Source organism: Amphiura filiformis, chromosome 4 (genome assembly GCF_039555335.1).
Source record: "Amphiura filiformis chromosome 4, Afil_fr2py, whole genome shotgun sequence".
In the NCBI taxonomy this organism is placed as follows: domain Eukaryota; kingdom Metazoa; phylum Echinodermata; class Ophiuroidea; order Amphilepidida; family Amphiuridae; genus Amphiura; species Amphiura filiformis.
In genome coordinates, this window is record NC_092631.1 from 64,934,830 (window position 1) to 64,958,764 (window position 23,935).

Here is a 23,935-nt window from a genome sequence, read left to right on the forward strand (position 1 = left end):
TGTACCAGTGTCTTAAATGGTAGAAAGCAACTTGTTAATACCCAGTTAAAAGTTGAAACAGTTTTGGAGCGCGGGTATTATGGTTTTAATTTAGCCAGCATGGGTAGGGCTATTTAAACTTTAACCTGAACTTTATTTACCCTGTTATCATAACAAATTGGTTACTAGCATTGTTCCTTTCGATGTGCTAACCCTTTATTCTCATCGTTCATCCATGCGTTTTAAACCGCGCATTGTACCGGCACTTTGAAAATGCACCAACATTGATATACTGGTATCAATCCTTGTCAATTAAGAGTGTTTGGCAGCAAATTTGGTATCAAATTGGAGCTAACAAGAGATTCTGCACACGATCTCATCAATCAAATTGATTTTGGTGTTGGACGGGTTACATAAGTACGGACTCTTTTCATTTCAGGTATTATAAAGAATAATGAATAAGTCGTAATGAATAAGTCATACCTCAAGTACTGATTCACGCTTGGTTTGCACACCCGTTAAAGTACAGGGCACTATTTGGAAATATTTGCGTTCGCATTTTGTCTTACTACATTGGTGGAACCAATGAGTTTTGGCATCCTTACACCTCAAAATGATAAAACTAGAATTGGTCCATTTTTCTATGACACCTATGCTTCCCACGAGGTGTCGAAGGTCATAATGGTGGCCAAAAATAAAATTTGTTCTATCATGTTGAAATATATCTCCAATTATTCCTCTCATTGGGAATAGGAATAAAATGTTCAGGAGTTATAGAGTAAATTAGATCAGATGTCATATACCTCATGCACAAAGGCCAAATTTTCAAATTGCGTTTTGTCTCAAATTGCTCCTCTCAAAAAACGAAATAGGAAACAATTTATTTCAGATATGTATAACCTCGGAATCGGATGAACTCATGAGTTAAAGGTTATGCGTGGACAGATTGCTACTAGACTCTTGCTGCATTAACTCTGAATGGGACATGACAATGCACATCGCACCAAAATTGTAAATTACGTATATGTTTGAGATTTCCTATGTTATGAGAGTAATTTGCAGCATTTCGATGAAATCAGACTATTTTTAAATTTTGACCTCTGTTTATAAAGCACCGCAGAAAAATATGTCAACTGACTTTTATATTCCCTGTGATGAGAGGAACAAGTTCAGTTACACTACAATATGATAGGACTATTTTCAAGTTTTGGCCCCACTGTGACCTTCGACCCCTGCAGCGAAACACGTGGGTCTGAAATCTACGCCGTCAAGCACCGATTTATAAAATAAGCTGAATTTATAAGTCGTCGATGACCGACGAGCGATTGGTATTCGACCAATTAGTTAGCTCGCTTTTCCCAATGCGCAGCAAAAGGAGTCATATCTCATTGGCTAAAATCCAATCGCTATCGCTCATGGATGTAGTATAAATTCATAGAGATGAATTTCCAATTCCATTTGACAGAATCAAAATTCTATTGTAGACGGGGACAATCAAGCTTGTGGTGTCTCACTGTGTCTATTTAGTTGACAGCCGTAGTGACAATACAATAAGAGCACATTCCTATTAGATCACATAGTTGCAATTAGATTATTTAAAAAATTATGTTTTGAATGCGAGCGGCGTCTAATGATAAAAACAGCTTTGCACTGCTAAAATGCAACGATGATGGCCTGGCTTATTAATCTCGGATTCACTGCTATTCACGGCTAAAACATGAATGGTGGTACGTTGATATCGCCATGTTAACGTGGAACCGTAGTGGAATTACTAGCATATTGTTGTAAATGTAAAAATGGTGATTTGTCGCATTGATTTTGTTGAATGATGGCACACGGATATACCTCAGTATTTGATTCTGGTTTTAGAATTATTATATGTTTGAAGTCACTTATTTCACATTTTGTTTCAGGTAAAAATGTCACCGATTGATGAAATGAGCACTACGAACATGAGCATGACGACTGCATAGATGAGATGGCTACGAAAACCAAACATAGTGGCAAAACACATCCGAGAGTACAATATGAATCCGCCAAACATATTGTTTATGTGCATGGGTGAACTTACGTTTATTGTATTAGAATGTTAAGAAATGTCGAACAAGAAACATGCAGGTGGAAGGTATTGAGAAACAATTAACAAATCATAACCACTATCCGAGGTTTGCCACATATATTTTGGAAAAATCTGTACATTGTTATTGTTATTGTTGTTTCGGGTAAAATACTCGTATGTATAAGGAGTATGCAGGAGATCTGCAGCAAGTCAGCCAACTGGCATGGAATATAATGGAAGAGACAAGAACAATATCATATATCGCGATGAGAATGAGAGCTTTACATTATTGCTTAGACGTCGTACCAAATTTTGGGATCAATTTATCATTTGTGAGCAGAGTCGTCAGTCTACTTCTAATAAGAGATCATTTGAAACCATCTCTGCCTTAAAAAAAAAAAAAAAAAAAAAGGCATACAGATATCCCATACTACTCCACTTGAGACCATTACATTGAGAAGGTGATATAACAACACGTCTGAAAGTCAGCGTTAACGTTACACGTACATTACTTGTTCCACTAAATAAAGGTAGTACCACATGGTACGGATTATGGTTTGGTGATTACTCTGCCCTCTTAATATTAACAATGTTATTTATTCCGTAAAGAAACTCCTTTGTTAGTTGGCTGAGCAAAAGTCACGTTACAAAACTTTGCGTCATCGTAAGTTCGTCAGTGACGTAGGTAAGAATTTTGCTGGTCGTAGTATCGAATCGCGTGAGTTAAGGCCGGTTTGTCAACACCTTGCAACACAACCGCAAAAAGCATTGGACGTCGCTACCGAAGTTGATTTACGAAGGTCATTCAAAAAGTTCGGCATCCACTTCTTAATGGTAGCTTCTTCATACTAGAAGATTATAACTAAAAAAACATTAAATACGGAACCAAACATCAAGATATCCAGTTATAAAAATGCATTTTATCTTTAAAACTTATCCCATCATCGAATTCATACTGTTATATCTAATGGTCTTTCAGAGCATGAGAATATGCTTAGGGACCATCTCTATGAAATGATTTTTAAGTTTCAACCACTTCTTGTCACTTACTATTTTCAAATTAGTTTCCTTGAGTCTAATTAATATGGTGTCATTTCCAAAGCAGAATTAATATGCTTCCAGCCTTTTTAATACAAGACAGCTTCTTTTGGGCATTTTTTTTAGTGAACAATAGCCCACGAGAAGCGACACAAGTCAAGAACTTACATAGGCACCTAGGCACTATAAAAGACAACCCCGTATTCTTTTCTTTGCCATTTATTTTTGTCATTTTACATAATTTTCAATATTTTTCCTTTTGCCAGCTTCAATTTAGGCCATCTGAAGGGACTAAATCGTAGTTTATGATAACTTTAATTTGGTCTACTTACGTGGTTTTTGTGGATATATTAACAAATTTTCCCCGTTTCCACGGTCATGAATCCTGGTTTCATATCTTAGCGGAGAGAGATATTACAACCATCATGACCATAGCAGGTTGTCATTATGGATAATAATTATGAATGGGCTGCTACTTGCAGAAGTCGAGATATGAGGGTGGAAGTTGAACTTTTTGAATCACTCTCGTATTCAAAAATACAGTTTGCAAAGTAACGTCACTGTAAGGTAATCATGGTAATATGGAAGAAATGCAACCATGTACAGTATTAAAGCCATTGTAATATTTGCTGAGGAGGACGTCCTCATGTTTAGTAAAATTTACGTTTTTTACATGATAGTAATGTACATTAATAAACTTACATACCCTGTAAAATTCGAACCTTTTGGTAGGTCTGTTCAATCCAATATAGAAGTTTAATAAAAACAACGTGTCCCATCGCTTTGTTTGCACGACCAAAATATTCGTCGAACGATACAGGCGATGTTCATAACTTAACAAAGGAATGACCGGTGCTAAAATTCCAATTTTCTTTGGTTTACCCCAATTGTTCGGCTCAAAATTAAAAGGGTACATATCTGACAGTAAACGACAAATTTTGTGGAAGAGAAATCTATTTTTCTGGAAATGTTACAATATGGCTATACTGAAAAAGCTTTTCGGAAGGTTATAGTGAACCTTCATCTTGTAAATATGTAAATGGTATTCTTTTTATACAGTCATATTTTTATGTTTCTATGTTAAAGTTGATTGTCTCTGGTGGCAGCTGTTAATAACAATGTAAGACAATTTATAAGCATATACGTTGTCTCATATGTACCAAGCAGCAAGCATACGGGTGGACTATTTTATGTCCTTCCAAATTTAAAGAAGTATTTTAGCATCCTCTTTTTATAACATTTTTCATTAAAATTCCACTAGCAAACCATATTCCCAAAATCCCACTTTCCGATTTTACGTTTGCGATGTATGCACGATTATGTATAGGCCACTGTGTGTAATTTCGTTTTGTTAATCAGAACGTAATACAAATTTGAGGATATTTTTGCCAAGCAAAAAAAACTTCCATTTATTTTTTAGAGATGAACATTATGTATGTAGCCAGAACTTTCCAGTGATCAAAAACTTTGAAAAAAAAGAGGGAGATGAGGCTGTGGTTCACAAAATACCCATTCAAGTCTTCGAGAAAAAAGAAGAAAGGGAGAACTTTGAATAGAAAATACTGTTTTGGATGTTTTTGGAGCAAATTTGCATTCTTTGAAACCACATGAGAAAGGAAAAGGTTTATTTTGGTGATATATTTACAATTAATTTTATTATACATGTAGGGTAATGGAGAACATAAAATGAATTTATAACTCGCGTGCTACGAATGGGGCTTTGGGATTGCGGACATAAACCACCAAATGACTCTAAATAAGCGTAGGCAAACCCCTTTCTGTAACACACCTGGGTACAGCCAACCAACACACTTTGAGGATAGAGATTTGGAAGGGAATGATATAGCCCGTGAATTTATTTTTTGACAATAATCAACATCATAATATACTCATTTCATTTCGATGGAAATAGCACATTCATGGTAGATTTTTTTTTAGAAGGAAGGCTAATTATACTGTGTTGTTCTGGATGATAAAATTGCTCGGAGGCTTACTCACATTATCACATCGTGTGCAGACGACTTATTTTTGGTATCATTGGATAAAATAAAGCAACTGGTATACATTGATACCAATTAAAAAAAGAGTATTGAAACTTTATTAAAATATACATAATCTCCCCTCGGATTATGTGTTACAAAGTTATCTCCATAGGATGAGGGTTACGATTATTTGTTTTGACATCACCTAGACCTTTGATTAATTCACCTTTTCGGTAAGTCCCATAAGCTATTGCGAGTACACCTGAGAATTCGTCATTTGACGTCGCGCCGACTTGCAATGCGCAGTAACGATATTCGATAAACGATGTGCGCATCGGCGTGACGTCAAATGACGAGGTCTCAGGTGTACTCATAAAGGCTTATGGGATTTACCGAAAAGGTGAATTGACCGAAATACAACGACAATAATGACGATAATTACCTTGACCACAAATTAGACAGATTGCGAAATGAAGTTTGCAAACTTACTTCGACTTGTACGCCGGGCTTGTACGTCAACTTCGCGTGTACCAATATTGATTGGGTTTTTGCTCTGATTTACTTCAGCGCGAACGTTTAACTGCACCAACAGCGTCTTGACGCTAAAACTGGGGACATGTGTATGAATAGGCGATGAAAAGAAAGTCATGTGCAAGCGACGGCCGCAATTTTTTTACCTTTTGTTCTGTCGAGTGGATTTTGGTCATACTCAAACACAAATGACTCTACCTTAGGCGCTTAATCTAAATAAATATAAATGAGCTCGCTAGGCGATGACCAATGAGGATTATGTCAGGAACCAGCGCTAATCTCCTTACCATGTTATTTTTAAACTAACTATATATATAATTATGATAGTAGGCATATATTATTTAAAAAGGCTCAGTTAATTTTATCTTTGTATTTCCATTTTCAATACAAAGCTTAATGAAACGGCCATTCTATCTTTTTTCCCTCCCTCTCAAACTCTCTTCCCTTCTCCTGTTCTTTCAACTACCATACCTTCCCACATGTCCCATGTAGTGGCGTAGCCGGGATAGCATTTTTGACCATTCTCCAACTTTGCCCCCTTAAATGTTGCCTTCCACCTCTTTGGCCACACTCTGAAAAAGTATTGGCTACGCTTTGGCGTTCGACTATGGTGCGTGAGGTTGCGGGTTCGAACCCTGATGGTGCCTAGTACGCTCTCGTGGAAAATTGAGTTAGCTTGAAATTCCCCTTGACAAGGAACTCACTGTTGAAGTTTGTGATTTTAACCCGTACGAAACTTGGGGAGCTGATCCTGGTTGCGATGGTTATTTGTGGAATGTCTAGGATGTGCGCTCATGAAGCAGCAAAGTCTCTGAATTGTTGCTTAATGGTTTATGGAATGATGTGGGACCGTAGTGATCAGCGACAACCTGTAAAGTGTGCTGAGGCTTGTGGACCAACGTCTAGGTGTTGTACCTGTGCGTAGCGCACTATAAATCACTGCGCTTTTTTTTTTTTTATACATGTAGGTGACATACCGTATGCCTTTTCCCCTTGACTACGCCACTGGACCTCCCTGTCCACTTCCAATACCATGCCTCTCCACCTCCCTACCCCTTTGTTACAAGAAGCAAGTTGTGACATGTTCTATTTGAAAATATATGCAACTGCTACACTCTTATAGGATCCTGCTAGCTCCAGTAAAAAGAAGCCTGTCGTAACAGAGTGGTTTTGAATAGATAATGCTCTAGACGTTGAAGTTTTTGATTTTAAACCGCATTTCGCAAATCTTTGTTGTGTTCCCAATAACGCGTAGCTATTGCCACAGTACCTGTACAATCGTAGTTTTCTTTCTTTCTTTCTTTCTTTCTTTCTTTCTTTCTTTCTTTCTTTCTTTCTTTCTTTCTTTCTTTCTTTCTTTCTTTCTTTCTTTCTTTCTTTCTTTCTTTCTTTCTTTTTCTTTCTTTCTTTCTTTCTTTCTTTTTTCTTTCTTTCTTTCTTTTTCTTTCTTTCTTTTTTTCTTTCTTCCTTTTAATATTTCTTCCCTCCCCATATGTCGTCGACCTACCAATTAGACCAAAGGGTTCCGCGAGGTATATACTTGGACCTTAATTTTTCAGTGACCTCGATCAATGCAATGACAGAACATGACCTCTTCATTATTTTAAGTTCCTCGAGAAAAAGAAAGACGTGGCGTTACCAAAGGATATGGTCAGGTCATGAGTCCCACCTCCACAAGTTAGACAAAAGTCACCCAAATCCCCCTATTTTGATCGAAAATTCCTAACCATAACCTACTACCCTAACCCTATTGTAAGTTATTAGCAATCTAGTCTTTCTTGTTGATTGCATACAGTCATGTTGCGTGCTAAACAAGTAGCGGAATGCGAGCTTGACACGTGTTACTAATTATCAATGTTTACAGAATATCGCACAAAGACATAACAAAGTTGTACAAAGTATATTTCTGTATTCCTGCATAAATATTATAAACATGTTCTTATGTTACAAGTTTTTATTCATTTTCATCATGGAAGTTTGTAAACATTTTGTTTTAGTTTTCCCGGGTTATACGAACCAAGTCTCTATACTAGAGTGCTCAATTTAAGCATTGTACAACAGCATTGTGCTAATATTGAGCACTATAGTGAGTTATTCAGTCACTTCCGTATATCGTTAAGAAGCTATAATTCTTTGACATCATAGAATATATAAATGAGTAATTTGAGTATCGGCCGATAAGGTTGCCCTGAAAGGCTAGTAAGCCGACTGTAGTTTTGAATGTATATGTGCATAAATGCGGAGACATCCACAGTAAAGACTTGCTTGTGATGTGGGTCCAAGAGCCCTTACAATACTGCGTGACCTTACCGCATCGATACTACTACCTACAACAGAGGACGCTATCCCTGCACAACATGAGAAACCATGTCGGATGAGAAACCAGATAATAACTAACAAAAGGGTTGGATGTTGGCTCTAAAATAGCTGTGCATTGTAATGTATAATCAGACAGTTGTCAAGCCCCTTACTGGATTTCGGATTTTGCTCCTTTCCAAATTTTATGTGTGCAAGCTCGTTCCTACACAGGTGAATGAACATGAAAAGAGAGTATCGCACGAGTATATCGTGCAGAGTAAATATCACATATTGTAGTCATGTAATGTAATGAGATTGTTATATAGTGCTTAATATTAGCATTTTAGTTTCGAGACTAGGTTGGATATGTGTTATATTTCAAAATGTTAACATCATTATGACAAATTTAGAATTACAACACAAAAACATGTGCTTTTGTTCTACTTTCAAAAATCAAGTGAGTGACTTACTTCTAAGATTAGACAACTAGTATTTTGTGGAAAATATAATGTTGGTGACTCCTTTGCCATAACGTGAGCGATTTCACGGTGCATTATTTGACAGGGCCCTAACCTTAATTACTACTAAGTATCGTGCTGTGTGAGTTAGGTATTATATAGTAATGAAGTTGTTTTATGTAAATATAATTGGGATTAATGATTATAAAGTATTATTTTTGTACTCTTATATCAATCTTTGTCTTATGGTATTAGCGGCCTCGAATTATTAAAGCATTGTTGATCGATATTGATTCACACTCAATTTGTACTGAATCATAAATCATTATTCGTTTTGGTTTTCTCGCTATCATAGATACTATAAACCGTCCATTTGTATTATATTGACGCAAGAGGGCCACGTCACTGTCTGCGCTCGGCGAATAGTGTAAGGTTGATACGTAGTATACAGGACCCGATACAGGATAGTTATTATTTTAATCGTCGCAATGTGGCAATCACGACACTTTTTAACTTTCATTTTTATTTGCACGTCTTTTCTCAGCACTGGGTAGGTAAGCTGTCAAAAAACTATTATTTTAGACAATTCGATAAGCATCTAGTTTTTGGCAATAAGGGCAATGTAGACATTACCTTCTTGTATGAAGAACCATGATGGCTATATAATACGTTTGATTATAATATAACAGTAATCTCTCAGTAGACCGAAAATACCTTTATCCTTCAGAATTAGATAAAAAAATAAATCACAGATTCACAGAGATTAAAATTATATATTAGATTTGTTCATTTTAGTGGCTCTGAATGCATTCTAGGAAAAAAATAGCTTATGTTTTACAGCTCATTTCAGTCATTTAAATCGGAAATTTTCCTACTTAATGTGCTTGAAAACATAATTATGACATCAAATGATAGTTGTCGTGATAAAACAGATGGATTCTGGGTAATATGACAATATGTTGTTTAGAAGCACAACACAGCAGACCACCATTTAGTATTTTGTTCCCAGACAGAACTGCCGTGTAAATAATTTGTAAAAAAGTGTATTTATTTAAAATTATTAATTTCCTATCAAGTCAAGATGTTAACGTGTATACTTGAAGAAAAATAAAGTGTACAGAAATGATAAAATATCATCTTCGTCTTTCTTGCGGTCATTTCCATTTTGTTTTGTTTTTGTCAAATATATCTAGGCATTAACAACTTAAATTTAGGAGACAACAGTGAAGAAACTTCGGCCAGCAACAAGTGACCTGGTGAAGGGGGCCGCCGTAGATAGCTGATTGGGACATTTTTATTGGGTAGGCAAGTGTAGCTAATAATCGGGCTTCTTACCCTGATCAAAATGGACTGTAACTAGGTTTTATATCAATTCATGGATCATCTGCTCCGCCTTTACCAGATTTTACCAGATACGCCACGGGGAGAGTGGATAAGATTGCCTTTGATCCTGCTGGTAATTGAACCCTGGACTTCTCGCACCAATGGCAAACATCAATACCCAGTGTATGTGCTACGCTGCTGTCTACAACCTGTATGTACAACAACCTGTATGGCGCTGTGTGCTCCGTAGAGCGCCATATAAATAATTGCGCATTAGTTATTTGGAGGGCACTGTGACACATTTAGATGTATAACAATGCCCCACATTATATTGCTGATGCAAAGTTCAATCCCGTCATGTTTACCTCCTCACTTAACCAAATTTCAAGATTTTATTCTCTGAAATTTTTTGAAATAAAACGGATTTACCAATTACGGCAGTGCGAAATTACGTCATAAATAAATGTGGTAGTTGCGAGGGAGATTCCGAGGTACAAAGCATAATGTTTAGATATTTCACAACACCAGAAAAATAACTTCTTTCGGTTTCCCTGAAAAAATCGAATAGCCGATTAGGGAAATACAGCTAGCAACCAGGCATACTAGCACGGAATCATACGATGTCCAAATACAGTAATAGTTGTTCGAATGCATAACACGTCACTTAAGGCAGCTGTGTACTCTAGACATTATTTCCTTCGCAAAATTGAGTTTTTTTGATATGTTTGTACTTTGTTATGTTTTTTATAAATACAAGGAATGAAAATCCAGATTTGTAAACTCCAACTGCAATATTTTAAGGATTTTATTTCACTATTCCTCTCGTGTTTGAAATTGAAAAGGAAAGAAAATCTTTGTTGTACCAGCAGGGTACACGCGCGCGCAACAACGCATCGCGTTGAGTATCGCGCAATTTGTTAACGCACAAATACGCTACGCATACGCGACGCTTATCTGCATGCGCGGCGCATCTTATGGAAACACCACGGAAGCACAAAACCTAGTGGTCAAATGGCTCCGTTTTAGCTGATAAAATGTGGGTTTTTTCAAGTTCTTTCCTCCGATTTAAATATCAAGTTATGAATGGATTTCGCTCAAACTTCTCAAGGGGCCGTGGATTTACCCGATGTTTATGTAATGTAAGGTAGAAAAATAAAATTTGCCGCATTCTCCTGCGAGATTCGATGAAAGTGCAAAATGTGACCAAAATGACGATTTAGGTACACGATAACTCAATAAATACAGCATCTATAGGTAAGCAAATATGATCATCGTAAAAAGCATGATCGACTCAAGAAACGGTTTTCTCATTTTTTTATATTTTGGTCTATTTCCGATTTTAGGCATCATTTTGTGCAAATAGGCGTTTGTGAATTTTAAAAGTTCAATTTGATGCCTTATATGTTCAATATCTCAAAAAATAAGGCCAATATCAAAAAAATTTAAAAAAACAGTTTTTGGAATGGAGCCTCAAGATTGAGCTAAAAACAAAATAAAATATTTTGGAAAGAGTGTTTTTTTTTTATGATGTACCTAACAAATATTGCAAAAAACTCACTTTTTGTGATTTTCTTCATAATTGTTGTTTTTACCCCAAATCTGTATTTATATTAAGATTTATTGATGTCTTGCCTTCATAAAAATGTATACTTTTATATGTCTTGCGCGAATAATTACAAAGTTATTGCACTTTTACTACATGCATGTCTGAGATTACACAGCCTCCTTAAGCGATCATTATAAAGCTACTTTTACCTACCTCACGAGACGTGTTCATTATACTTTTTCAATAACCTGCAATAATAATAATAATAACAATAAAAATACCAATAATTATAATAATTATAATTATAGTAATACTAAAACTAAAAATAATAATAATGATTTCAAAGGATTGGAAGGAATGTGATATGAGCATGATTCAGTTTGCAATGTTAATGTCAAGTAGCTACATACAAAATCAAATGAGTCAAACTTTACTCCAAAGACGACCCATCAAGAGTCTGAAGAGTTACTGAAGAAATAGAGGGTCAGTGAATGACTTTCTAGATCAAAGTTACGTGATATGTCACAGACGAGGCTACGTTCTAGGCTTGCCTTTGGTAATCCATATTACTCTGGCTTTCTTGTTGACCGAAGCTAGAGTCGTTCAGTCACAGCGAGTGCTCTTATCAAGAGCTATTAAGGTATAAGGTAAAGGATTGGACCCTCCCCCCAAAAAATGAATTGTTTTTCAAAATATGTTTAAAAAAATACAAAATTACAAAAATTACGAAAATGACTACGGCAAATAACATGGCAACCGAATAATAGGATCACCTTTTGAAGCCTTTACCCTACCCCTAGTTCAACAAAACTTGCTACATAAGAGTTGTCCATGGTACTGAGTTGAATGCTGCCCTCAATTTTTATACAGCGTTTAATGTTCCTTGAACTATCCTACAGTTGGAAAACCATCATACAGGTATCAGAGTACAGCACAGAAGCCAGTGCTACATTCAATCTAAGTTCTCAATCCCATACCTTATACCTTAAAGGTAATTTTTTCAAAGGGGACCTTTCGATCTGTTGGAAGACTTTTGTTTTATCTCTATATGGTTTTCTTCCGACCACCCTTTCTGTTTAAATGCATGGCGGATACCATTAGGGGGCTGGCATTTTCTTCGGAAGGGGGTGTCCCATAACTTTTGCCTTTTATAGCTATAGATTGTACACACATTTTGATTGATGTGATGTTAAAGAATGCGCGAGCAGCGCAGCGCGCAAAAACTTTGAGTCACCAGCCCTTAATAATTCTATACCCCCTATTTTGGGTGTTTAAAATATTATAACCCCCCTATTATTGGTCTAAAAATGCTATGACCCCCAGTATTTTTGGGATCCACCTTCCAAAGAAAATGTTTCACGGCAATACCGAAGCCGTGAGATATTCTCTGGTTCGAAAGCTTAAATATCCTGCTCTTCCTATTTTCAGAGTGTAGCAACTACAGACACACATTCGGAATCAATTATTGAAATAGCTGATGTTACCAAGCACCTTTCTAAGGGGGCTGCTGTATAGAAATATAAATTCTAATATATAAGACTGCGTGGTATAAAACCCACAGTACTCCCACTATTAGCTTCCCTGTTATGGCTACAAAGGCATTGGGCCGGAATGTTTCCAAGAGTAAACATCGACATCATAGACTTTGTATAAATCTAATATAGTTGACTTTTCTGGTGGCATAGTGACACCATCCCCATATCTCTTTGTCAGTTTAGACTTATCAATATTTTTTTTAATTTTAGATGGGATCAAACAAATCCTTTATCTACGTTGTTACCACGAAATAACAACTACATAACAGCAACTTCTGCGTAGCAAGAAAGGGCGCTATCACTTAGCACTAGTATGCTCAATATTAGCACTTTAGACAATTTTGCAGTTCTTAATATTAGTAGGGCGACTAGGTTGCAACGCCACAGTTGGTGTGCCTCAAAGTTCAAATTGATCTTTCTTACTTTTCATAGATCCAAAATGGCCGCTTATGAAGGGATATAAGTTCGATTTTTACTGAAGGCAAAAAGTTAAAAAGTTAAATGTTGGCTACTTTTGTGTGAGCTTTTATGACTGAGATGGAAGCATGTGAAATGGATTCTGTTGCAATTGGAGGTGAGTCATAATTTGACTAGTCTGTAGGTTTTATATGCAAATGATACAGCTGTAATGTTTAGTTCTACAAATAAATTTAGTTTATTTCTACAAATGGGAGAGGCATATTGGTACATACATCATCATTATCATCATCATCATCATCATCATCATCATCATCATCATCATCATCATCATCATCATCATCATCATCATCATCATCATCATCATCATCATCCGTCATCATCATCATCATCATAATATTCTGATTTATTCTACGTCTTTCTCATACATGTACAGATTACATCAAGAAATTTTGTAATTTCATCCCCACATCTACCTTTCTGTCTTCCTGGGTCCCTAATACCATTTCTAGGTATCCATTCTGTAACCAGTTTGGTCCATCGTTCATCTGATGTTCTAGCTAGGTGACCAGCCCAGGGCCACTTCTTTTGTTTTACAGTTTGGATGACATCGGTGACATGTGTCATACTTCTGATCTACTCATTTGTTTTCCTGTATCTTTATGTGATTCCAAGCATGCTCCTTTCCATACTCTGTTGATCGAGGTACTCTCTCCAATCTCTGAGTCATGGCCCGAATTTCTGAGCCGTAGTTAATGGGAAGACATACTGGTTGTATATATATTTTCAATGTAAAGCATAATGTGTTGCTCTACATCACCTCATTCATAGTATTAATTTTAAAAAGGTTAGGTTCATATGTTCATCAATACAATCTTATACACTCAGAACGCTAGTCAGTCGAAAACCCACTCAGTTACTTAATTAGGAACTCGAAACAACCGAATTCGCTGTTGAAATTAACGAAATGTTTAGTTACACCTTTTCACTTCATAATTAATTTTCTCGGTCAAATGAAAAGCAATAATTTTAATTTCTTCGGTAAATGTCAGAAAAAAACTCAAATGTTTGATACTGTATATTTTTTCAAACCCTGGTGTTAAACTTATGTGTGAAATTTTGCTTTCTAGTGTAAGATTTTGGATTTTCACAGGCTTCAACTTGTCACATGAGCTTTTTTGGGTGTCAACGTTTTTGCTTTTCAAAGTAACATAATTCGCTAATGAAAAATATAATCATTGGATGATTTTACAAGCCACGATAGAAATATCGATTATTTCTGCTGGTTATGTTAGAAATGAAGTACTGAGTTGGACATTCTGGCAGTCAGAAGTGAAAAATGGTGAAATCAAAACGGATACAAAGCTATATATAATATATAGACCCCCACGATGTGCTTTTTAGAGGTGGGGAAAAATTTTAGCGAACTATATTAGTTTGAAACGCTAAAAAGTTAATTCCAAAAAAACTCAAAAAATTGAAGCTTTTAAAAAAATGTCACCCCAAAAGACAACAATTTTATGTCTAATTTTAACACCAGGATTATTTTTAAGAAAGGTATATACCATTACTGAAAAAAATTATTGTTTTTTATTTAACCGAGAAAATTTATTTCAAATCAAAAAGGTATATCTCTGAATTGTGATGATGTCAACATGTATCGATCGACTTTTAGCACCTATGCATAACAATGGAGGAAAATGAGCAGTGTTCGGAGTGTTATAGATTTTACATATAAATGATATCATCTTCTATCATATTGCATGTATTGACAATCATTAGACAGATGCTACTGACAAATACGTCAAACGAATTAAAATTCTCCCAAATAGGATTGCTAGCTAGGTTTACCCTAGGTTGTAAAGTTACGGATTAACAATTATGTGATTCATACGAAGAACTCAACTGGCTGAAAGTTTATCATGTTATCAGCGAGCTAAATATTTAAAAAACATTCAGATGTATAAAGACATTAATGATCTCCCATAGTACTTTATGAGGCAACATTGATTCCGTCCCAGATACACCAATTCATATAACACCAATATCTAATACAAATAAAAATGCCGTCCATTCATCGATAAGAACTGAAACAGGCAAACGTTTCTTCAAGTACTATGGCACCACTTCATGGAATAATCTTCCTAATGGCATCAATTGTAAGTAATATTTATGCACAAACATGTCTCTTAAGGGGGTACTACACCCCTGGCAAATTTTTTGCCTATTTTTGCATTTTTCTCAAAAATTATAGTGCATTGGTGACAAGTAAGATATGTATATTATAGGGGCAAGGACTACAACTACTGCACTGTAAATTCAGCAACTCAAGGCAAGTAGTTATTGATTTATTGATCAAATATTGGTTTTCCCTCATTTTTGACTGTAACTCCACAACTGTTGTCTGTGCTGAAATAAAATTTACAGTGCAGTAGTTGTAGTCCTTGCCCCTATAATATACATATCTTACTTGTTACCAATACGCTATCATTGTTGAGAAAAATGCAAAAATAGGCACACAATTTGCCAGGGGTGTAGTACCCACTTAAAGAGTACATGTAAATCATCAGAATTTTATGATGTTTTTTAATCTTAACCATGCCTTTTAAAATTTGTATCTAAATAATTATCATTCAATTTGTTTTAATTTCTGGTGTAAAATTATATGTTAAAGCTAGTGTATTAAATAGAACTTTAAGCTGATGGTATACTTACACTGACCATAAAAATATAATATTATCTTAACATTTGTGGTATGTTGCCACACAACTTAACACCATTCAGTCATATAAGATTTTGATCTATCGTCAAAACTTTGTCATGCAATTGGCACTGTTGTCCTGAGTCGAGTTAATAAAAACCATTCTTTATCAACTGAAGAACTCGTATACTTTAGGTAAATGAGTCTAAAATGCCAATATATTAATAATACATTGGGTTCGTACTCTCTTAGAATAAAAAGCACACTTTTGCCAGAACTTAAGAGTAAGCTTAGATTAATTAAGCTTACTTCGAGACTGTTAGATATAAAAAAATATAAAATTTTAATAATTTGCCATAATATTTGTATTATGTCGCGAATTAAAATAAAAATTATTTGATATCACAAGGACGAATATTCCTCGTATTTAGAATGCAATTCGATATGTTTGATGTGCAGTCAGTTCCCGAAAGATATTGTGCAAACGTTGCTATCGGAGCCCTTAAGCAAAATAGTAGTGGTATATAGGTACTGATCTGTTTAAAAAAAATTGCGTTGTTCCACTTTAAACAATGGTTCTAAAAGGCGATAGTACAATACTTTCATTCTCTAATTTCAGTCGATCCGTTATATAATCACTTCTCGATTCGTCTGCCGAGTGTATCTGCAGGAAATAGCGCCATCTTTTGGATTCGTGTTATCATGGAAGTTGGTCATAGCTCTGAAAAGCAAAGTATGTCAGTAATGCCATTGATTCTTTCTCAAATTCCTTCTAAATATTCAGTAATGGAAAACGAAAAGAAAAACACAACAAAATAAACATTCGAGCAAGACTGGAAATGTCAGCAATAAAGGAATTCAAACATCTTCAGGTTGTAGGCTCATCTTCTTTTCTATCTTGATTTCGTAATGCAATACTTAGCCATTTTGAAGTGTGTTCTTACCCTTTGCTTTCTCCTATAATTATCCAATATATCTACAAGTACCTTGAAAGTGCGTCTTCAATATCAACTTAGACAAGTTGGCAACGTGATAAATTAACACTTGTGAACAAAATACCGAGTGTTTATTTGCAATTTCAGGATAAATTACATCGACGTGGTTTTGTATTACTTTCAGCTTACAGCTTTTCAAGTTAGACCTCTGTACTTAAGGTTCCCTTGAGAAAGTAATTTTCTTTCTCACTCTTTCTTCCTTCCTTCCTTTTTTCCTTCCTTCTTTCATTCTTTTTTTTCTTTTTCTTTCTTTCTTTCTTTCTTTCTTTCTTTCTTTCTTTCTTTCTTTCTTTCTTTCTTTCTTTCTTTCTTTCTTTCTTTCTTTCTTTCTTTCTAATTTCTAAATTCCAATAGCGGGGACTTACAGCTGATGGAGTTCCAATTATATAATGACCCGCAGTGCAAGAAAGCAAGGCGTAACCTGAAGTTATCGACAGCCGGTCACCTTGGTTAATTTAAGTTTTACCCCTTGGTTTGAGCACTATTTGTTTCTTTATAGTCACGGAAGGCAACCTTGAACAATATTGTCTTTGAGCGCTATTGTTTTTTACAGCCAATATCTCCACAACATCAAATTACATGTGTATATTCTGTGGTGTCAAAAATATCTTCAAAACGTTGAAGTATGTAGCTGAATATCACATCCCTCCATCAAAAACGTCAAGTGGCCGCAGCAACAGTCATCTACAAAGTGCACACCAGCTTGTGCCCACCATATGAAGACACTGCTTCCAAAGCCATTTGTAGTCAGAAGAGCTACCCGCTCCAGCTTGTTCGTGCCTGTCATGCTTTCACAGTATCAGTTTGTTTTTTCTAGAACCATATCTACTAGCAGGACCTTCATCCACACTGCAGGTCACGTTTGGAATAGCCTGTTGTTTGATGTATATAGAATTGGCTTCATTTTTAACAAAATGCAAACTATAGGTGGCGCTATTTATCCTAAATCATATATCTTAATTTGCAAGGGTTATGTGATTAATACTACCATTAAAACAGATGGAATACGTGGAATAAGCAACAAAGAAATTTTATAAACATTTTCATCAAACAATAAAAGGAATTATTTGTATTAAAAGCTTGAAAGAGTAATTTCCAGTAACTAAATAGCACCACCAATTTTGTCATTAATAGATACATTTTATATCCGAAAAAAGTTTTAAAATTGGTTTAAAAGTGAATAATTTTGTTAGGGGAAATTAAAGTTGAAAATGACTCAATAGCATCTGTATACATTAGCCTTTAGCTGTTTAAGCCTAACCGTTGGTTGTACATGATGTTTTCTTTGAAAACTAATAAATGATCCCATCAAACAACCGTGCCAGATGGAGTAGTCGGAGACGTATCTGACAACGGTGCACCTTCCTTAAAGAGCAGAGTGCATAAGCATCTTATTTCACGTTTCTGATGCCTTACTGTACCCCTTCACTCTTGTTGTTCCTAAGCTGCTGTGAAACTATATTGATGAAGTAACTATCTGAAGCTAGTAGCTGTCAATACTATCAGAAGTAGATAGCCACTTCATCAATACCATTATCAGCAGTAGATAGATCCTTCTTCAATACCAATATCAGCATTAGATAGCCACATCATCAATACCAGTATCAACAATATACAACTACTTCATCAATACCAATATCAGCAATAGGTAACTCATTCGTATTGTATTTTAACTTCTCTTCGGCACAATGCGACTTTATTCCCTCGTGTTATTCCAATTTGAATGCAAAAAGAGAACATTTCAAAATTGACATATTTGGGCTATTTCTTCCGTCAGGGCGTTGCCCACAGTATTTATAACAGGCTCACTAGAACTGACTGAACCTGTCACGGGACATCGAGCCCTTTGAGGCTACTCTCTGGGCCCCGTACAGGAAAATGTGCTGTCATAGGTATTTTTGTAAACTCTAATGTGCAATAGTCCCAGTTATGGGACATCGCATGATGCAGTCATGTCTACAGTAGAATTCATCTCGACCTTTGCAGGACTTAAACCCCATTAAAAGCTATTAAACCAAGATAACACTCATTGAAACAGCTCAACTGATTAAATCGGATCTTCTCTGGTTGTGCACATGTGTCTGTTTTCATGTGCGATATCGCAATAAAGCTGGTATTATAGCTTCAGTTGGGTAACCGATTATAAAGGAAACGAAAGGAAACAATGGTATGTGTACCTTTGTTCACGAAATGAGACAATGGCCTGCTTTTTGTAAACCAGCATTCTTGAAAATGAGCAACATAATGATTGTTGACTTAACACGGTTTGGAAATAATTTCTTCATATTTTTGGTGTTATCTGTCGTTTACATATCCTTCCTAAAACACAAAAGTGCGACCCTCTCCAAACACCTAAATTAGCTAAAAATTTAGGACATGTTTCAAAACTATATTGTCTAGAATTTTAGAAGAGTACTTTTAATATTGGCCGGTTATTCTTCACACAGCGACGTTAATAGGCAATGTACTATTACCTATAACATTAACTAAAACACCAAAGTACGAATATTTCCAAACATCTAAATTAGCTAAAAATTTAGGACATGTAAAAAAACTATATTTTCTAGAACGTGAGAAGAGTACTTGTAAGAGTGGCCGGTTATTTTTCACACAGGGACGTTAACTAGTCATATCCCCATACTTTTAACGTAGGGCTATTTGTAGAGGTCACGCGTCAATGGGAAAGAGCACTGTGTATTTTGTATAGGAAAACGGACAGTAACTGCAGTATGGGGCCCTTAGAAGAAAAAGTTGCTGTCATTTTTATGTTTGTAAACCCCAACTATGCAATAGTTCCAATTCAATAACATCCATCAATGTGTCTCTTTGGCTGAACAACCAGTTATGGGACATCGGGCCCTTTGACGCTACTGTCTGGGCCCCCGTACAGGAAAAAGTTTGGTATTTTTGGTAACCCCAATTGGTAAGTTCCAATGCAAAAAGATTCATGCATGTGTCTCCTTAGCTGAATAAATCAGTTATGGGACATCGAACCCTTTGAGGCTATTATCTGCTCCCCCATACAGGAAAAAGTTACTGTCATTGGTATTTGTGTACACCCCAATCAGGCCGTTGTAACTCATATACTAGCGCAATACAAAAGGTGGCGACAGCGTCGGCTTTCCCTGTGTATTACCCTGCGCTGACATGGCGTCCGATGGCGTCGCCAACAGGCACCAAATTGATTCACGGGCGGCGCCATATCGGAAAAGTAAATAAAAATGCTGCTGCCTCCACGATAGTACTAAAAGCTACCCAAAAATATGCGTAGTGCTGTGGAGACTTACGTTAACATGATGTCACGAATATGATAATTACAGAAAAATGCTGCTGCCACCTACGTCCACATGTTCCAAGTGTTGACGTCGCTGACCTCACATCGACGAATGGAGTTGCAAGTCCATCGCACTTCGTGCTCTATTCTTCGTCCATGCCCAAATGTGTATAGTTCCCATGCCATAAGAGCGACTAATGTCTGGGCCCCATGCAGGCTAAAATTGCTGTCATTGCTATATGTATGAAAAGTTTCCTCCTGGGAGTGACATCCAACGAGTTTTGTCCATGTGTCTCATGAGCTGAAAAAATAAATTATTGGCCCCCTATTTCGTGATCCCCCAGACTGTCCGTAACTCGGCAGCAATATGGAATATTGAATATTGGCCCTATACTAACATAACAAGGCCATCAAACCATTTGTGTGATGCTGAATACATCTTCTTGGTTCCCAGTCTACAGCTTAAACTATACCCCTTTTTTAATCATTATGACCGGGGACACGATTCGATCTTTGCAGTACTTAAACCAGGTTAACAGGAATTTACTCCAGCAAAATCAATCAATAAAGTCTAGTTTATCCTCCACATTGAATGGTGGACTGCACTTATGCCCAAATATGGCACTTGCCAATCAATAATCACCCACTTGAAATCAAGTGGGTGATTATTTGACAGCAGGTACAAAAAATATCCGTCAAGTGGTTTAGCTTTAATCCCTTCAGAGGAGAGCGGTCTACAAGTGAGTGATAGTCACTAAAAGTTGCATTCGATTTACACAGGGAATTTTGCAGGCATGCCATGCCCTTCCTTACTAAAACACCAAAGTACGAATATTTCCAAATATCTAAATTAGCTAAAAATGTAGGACATGTTACAAAACTATATTTTCTAGAAATTAAGATTTAATTTAAATCTGGTCAACCAGACATACCTATTTTGACGGACGAACCGACGTTGCGACTGAAACCTTCAGTCTTCAGCTGGGTTGTGATGCAAATGACCTTGAGTACCGGACACTTCCGGTATTGATGACAATCGACGAGGAATGTCCTTTATGATCCTGTCCCAGCCGTGTGATAGTTTGGCCCGGACACCGCCACCGCGGTTGAGGATGGTTGCTCAGCCCTCACCCAGATTGCCTCTTTCACTCCACGCTCAAACCAACGATGCTCGCGATCTAAGATTCGGACATCCTTGGTGTCAAAATGGTGTCCGGTGGCTTTCAAATGTAAGAACACTGATGAGTCGTTTCCACTTGAGCTGGCTCTGCGATGTTGTAACATGCGATTGTGAAGAGGTTGGGCGGTTTCTCCTATGTAAGAGTCTTGACAGGCTTGCTCTTCAGAACAGCGGACCCCGTAGACCACACCACTGATCCTCCCCTTAGGCTGTTTGTCCTTGGGATGCACTAAGGACTGGCGGATCGTGTTCGTGGGTTTAAAGTGGGTGGTAATTCCGTGGTCGCGATAAATTCTTTTGAGTTTTTCCGATAAGTCTCCGTGATATGGGATGGTAATACTTGTTCTCCCCGTCTGATTCGTGCTACTGGCCGTGGGTTTACTGTTGTCCTTGTTTAAGGCCTTGTTTATGGCCCAGTCCTGGTAGCCACAGTTACCCAGCGCTTTGCGAAGATGTTGATGTTCAGCAATCTTATCGGAGTCTTTGGTGATGATTGACTCAGCTCTATGGAACAAGGTGTTAACCACGCCGAGTTTCTGAATGAGCGGGTGATTGGAACCAAATTGAAGGTATTGGTCCGTGTGTGTCTGTTTTCGATAAACAGACACAGTAAGGGAGTGATCTTCTTCCACGGACACTAAACAGTCAAGAAACGCGAGTTTGTTATTTGACAATCCTTCCTGCGTGAACTTGATATGGGGATCAATTTGATTGATGTGGTTGAAAAACCTATCAAGTTCGTTGGATTTGATTAAAATCCAAGTATCATCCACATATCGATACCATCTAGATGGCGCTATACCGGGAAACGTTGACAAAGCAATGCGCTCAAATCTTTCCATATACAGGTTAGCGATAATCGGTGAGACGGGCGAACCCATGGAACATCCATGACATTGTTGGTAGAATTTTCCACTGTACGAAAAGTAGGTGTTATCTAAACAGAGACTAAGTAGATCACATAATTGATCAGGAGATAAGTTTGTCCGTTCATGAAGTGTGGTATCCTGAGTCAGAACTTCGCGAACTGCTGAGACTGCGTCCTTCGGAGGAATGCTCGTAAAGAGGGCGGTGACATCAAACGATGTTATAGTCTCATCAGGTTCCAATACTAAGCCTTGGATTTTTCCCGAAAAATCCTTAGAGTTGAGAATATGGTGGTCCGATAGGCCAACCACAGGACTCAAAACTCTAGCCAAATATTTGGCGATATTGTAAGAAACCGAGCCGATACAAGCTGTATCAAAATGATTGGTACCCAACAGTTCTCATTGATAATGGAGGAGTCTGACACATCAAAATTCAACATAAGATGCAAATAGTTTGTAAATTAATTGTATAGACAAGTCAAAAACTACACATTCTGAACATTTCAAAAGTATCCAATGTTGCATTTGGTAGAGGAAGGCTTTTCAATAAACATCAAAATTGATGGGTACCAATCATTTTGATACACCCTGTACTGCTCACAATAGGACGCAAGGGGATGGTGTCCTTGTGAACCTTCGGGATGCCGTAAAAACCCGGGATGGTTTCGGATGTCGGGTATAACTGATGTTTTAATTTGAAATCAATAGACCCGTTTTTCTCAAGTTCGCCTAGTTTCGAAGTCAACTTCCGCTTTATACCACTCGTTGGATCTTTCCTAAGGGGAGTGTAAGTTTTGGCATCGTCTAACAGTGCTCTAGCCTTCTGATCATAGTCTTTGCTATTTAAAACTACAGTACAACGCCCCTTATCAGCAGGGAGGATCGTGATGTTTTCATCCTTCTTTAAGCTTTCTAGCGCACTATACTCATTCTTGCTCAGATTATATTGAGGTGGTTTGGCACTTTTAATACTCGCACTCACCCGCGAACGTAATTCTTCAGCTTTATTTGGACCGATGGAAGCACCTCTGATCGCCGATTCAGTAGCAGTGATAATGTCTGTCACCTGAATTCTTTTGGATGCGACAGCGAAGTTTAACCCCTTTTCGAGTAAACTTTGTTCACTTCCCGAGAGTTGCCTGTCCGATAAATTCCTAACCCATCTATCCTTGATGTTATGATCAATTAAATTATCCTTCTGTCTCCAATTCTTATCCTTATCGGCACGTGAAACTGTTGCGAGTCTGCCGAATTTCTCTACCTGTCTAGATTTTGTTGTTTCGTGTTGTGCTAACTGCGCATGCTCCGTGAACTGACTGACCCTGTTGTGTATCTCCGTTGGTAACCGATCACCCAATTCGCGGAAAATGTCAGATTTCTTGTTGTTTAGATTTTTGATGGTATAATTAACCTGTCTAACTCTCTCGTTTAGCAATTTACGTTCCGCACTGTGAATAATCTTGTCCGCACGCGAACCTTTGATATTAGAGCTAAGTTTCGCGCTACGGGGTATCACATCTGCCTGTAAACAACGGAGGTTGAATCGTAAATGGTTGCGATAATTCGCTACTTTCCTCGCCGTTTTCTCAAGGTCCTTTGTTAGTTTTAGGCAATCCTTGCCGTATTCCTTACGAATCAAACTGTGTAGACTCTCATTCATCTGGGTATGTTGAAATTAAGATTTAATTTAAATCTGGTCAACCAGACATACCTATTTTGACGGACGAACCGACGTATTTCCTAGAATTTC

The 23,935-nt window shown here is 37.0% G+C and overlaps 2 protein-coding genes across 2 annotated transcripts in view; one reads left to right on the forward strand and one right to left on the reverse strand.

Moving 5' to 3' along the window:
- LOC140150327 (PDF receptor-like) overlaps nt 1-2,404 on the forward strand; it is a 118,861-nt gene extending 116,457 nt beyond the window's left edge. Inside the window, exon 14 of the mRNA XM_072172335.1 lies at nt 1,893-2,404. Coding sequence (XP_072028436.1) covers nt 1,893-1,952 — 60 coding nt within the window. The 3' untranslated portion in view covers nt 1,953-2,404. The remainder of the gene's footprint in view (nt 1-1,892) is intronic.
- A 1,739-nt stretch (nt 2,405-4,143) lies between these two features.
- Nucleotides 4,144-23,845, reverse strand: LOC140150328 (uncharacterized). Its single transcript, XM_072172336.1, has 3 exons — nt 23,168-23,845; nt 21,268-21,852; nt 4,144-4,182 (listed from the first exon to the last, which is right to left on the reverse strand). The coding sequence occupies exons 1-3, from the start codon at nt 23,843-23,845 to the stop codon at nt 4,144-4,146; spliced, it is 1,302 nt and encodes a 433-aa protein (XP_072028437.1).
- Between the last annotated feature and the right edge of the window lie 90 nt (nt 23,846-23,935).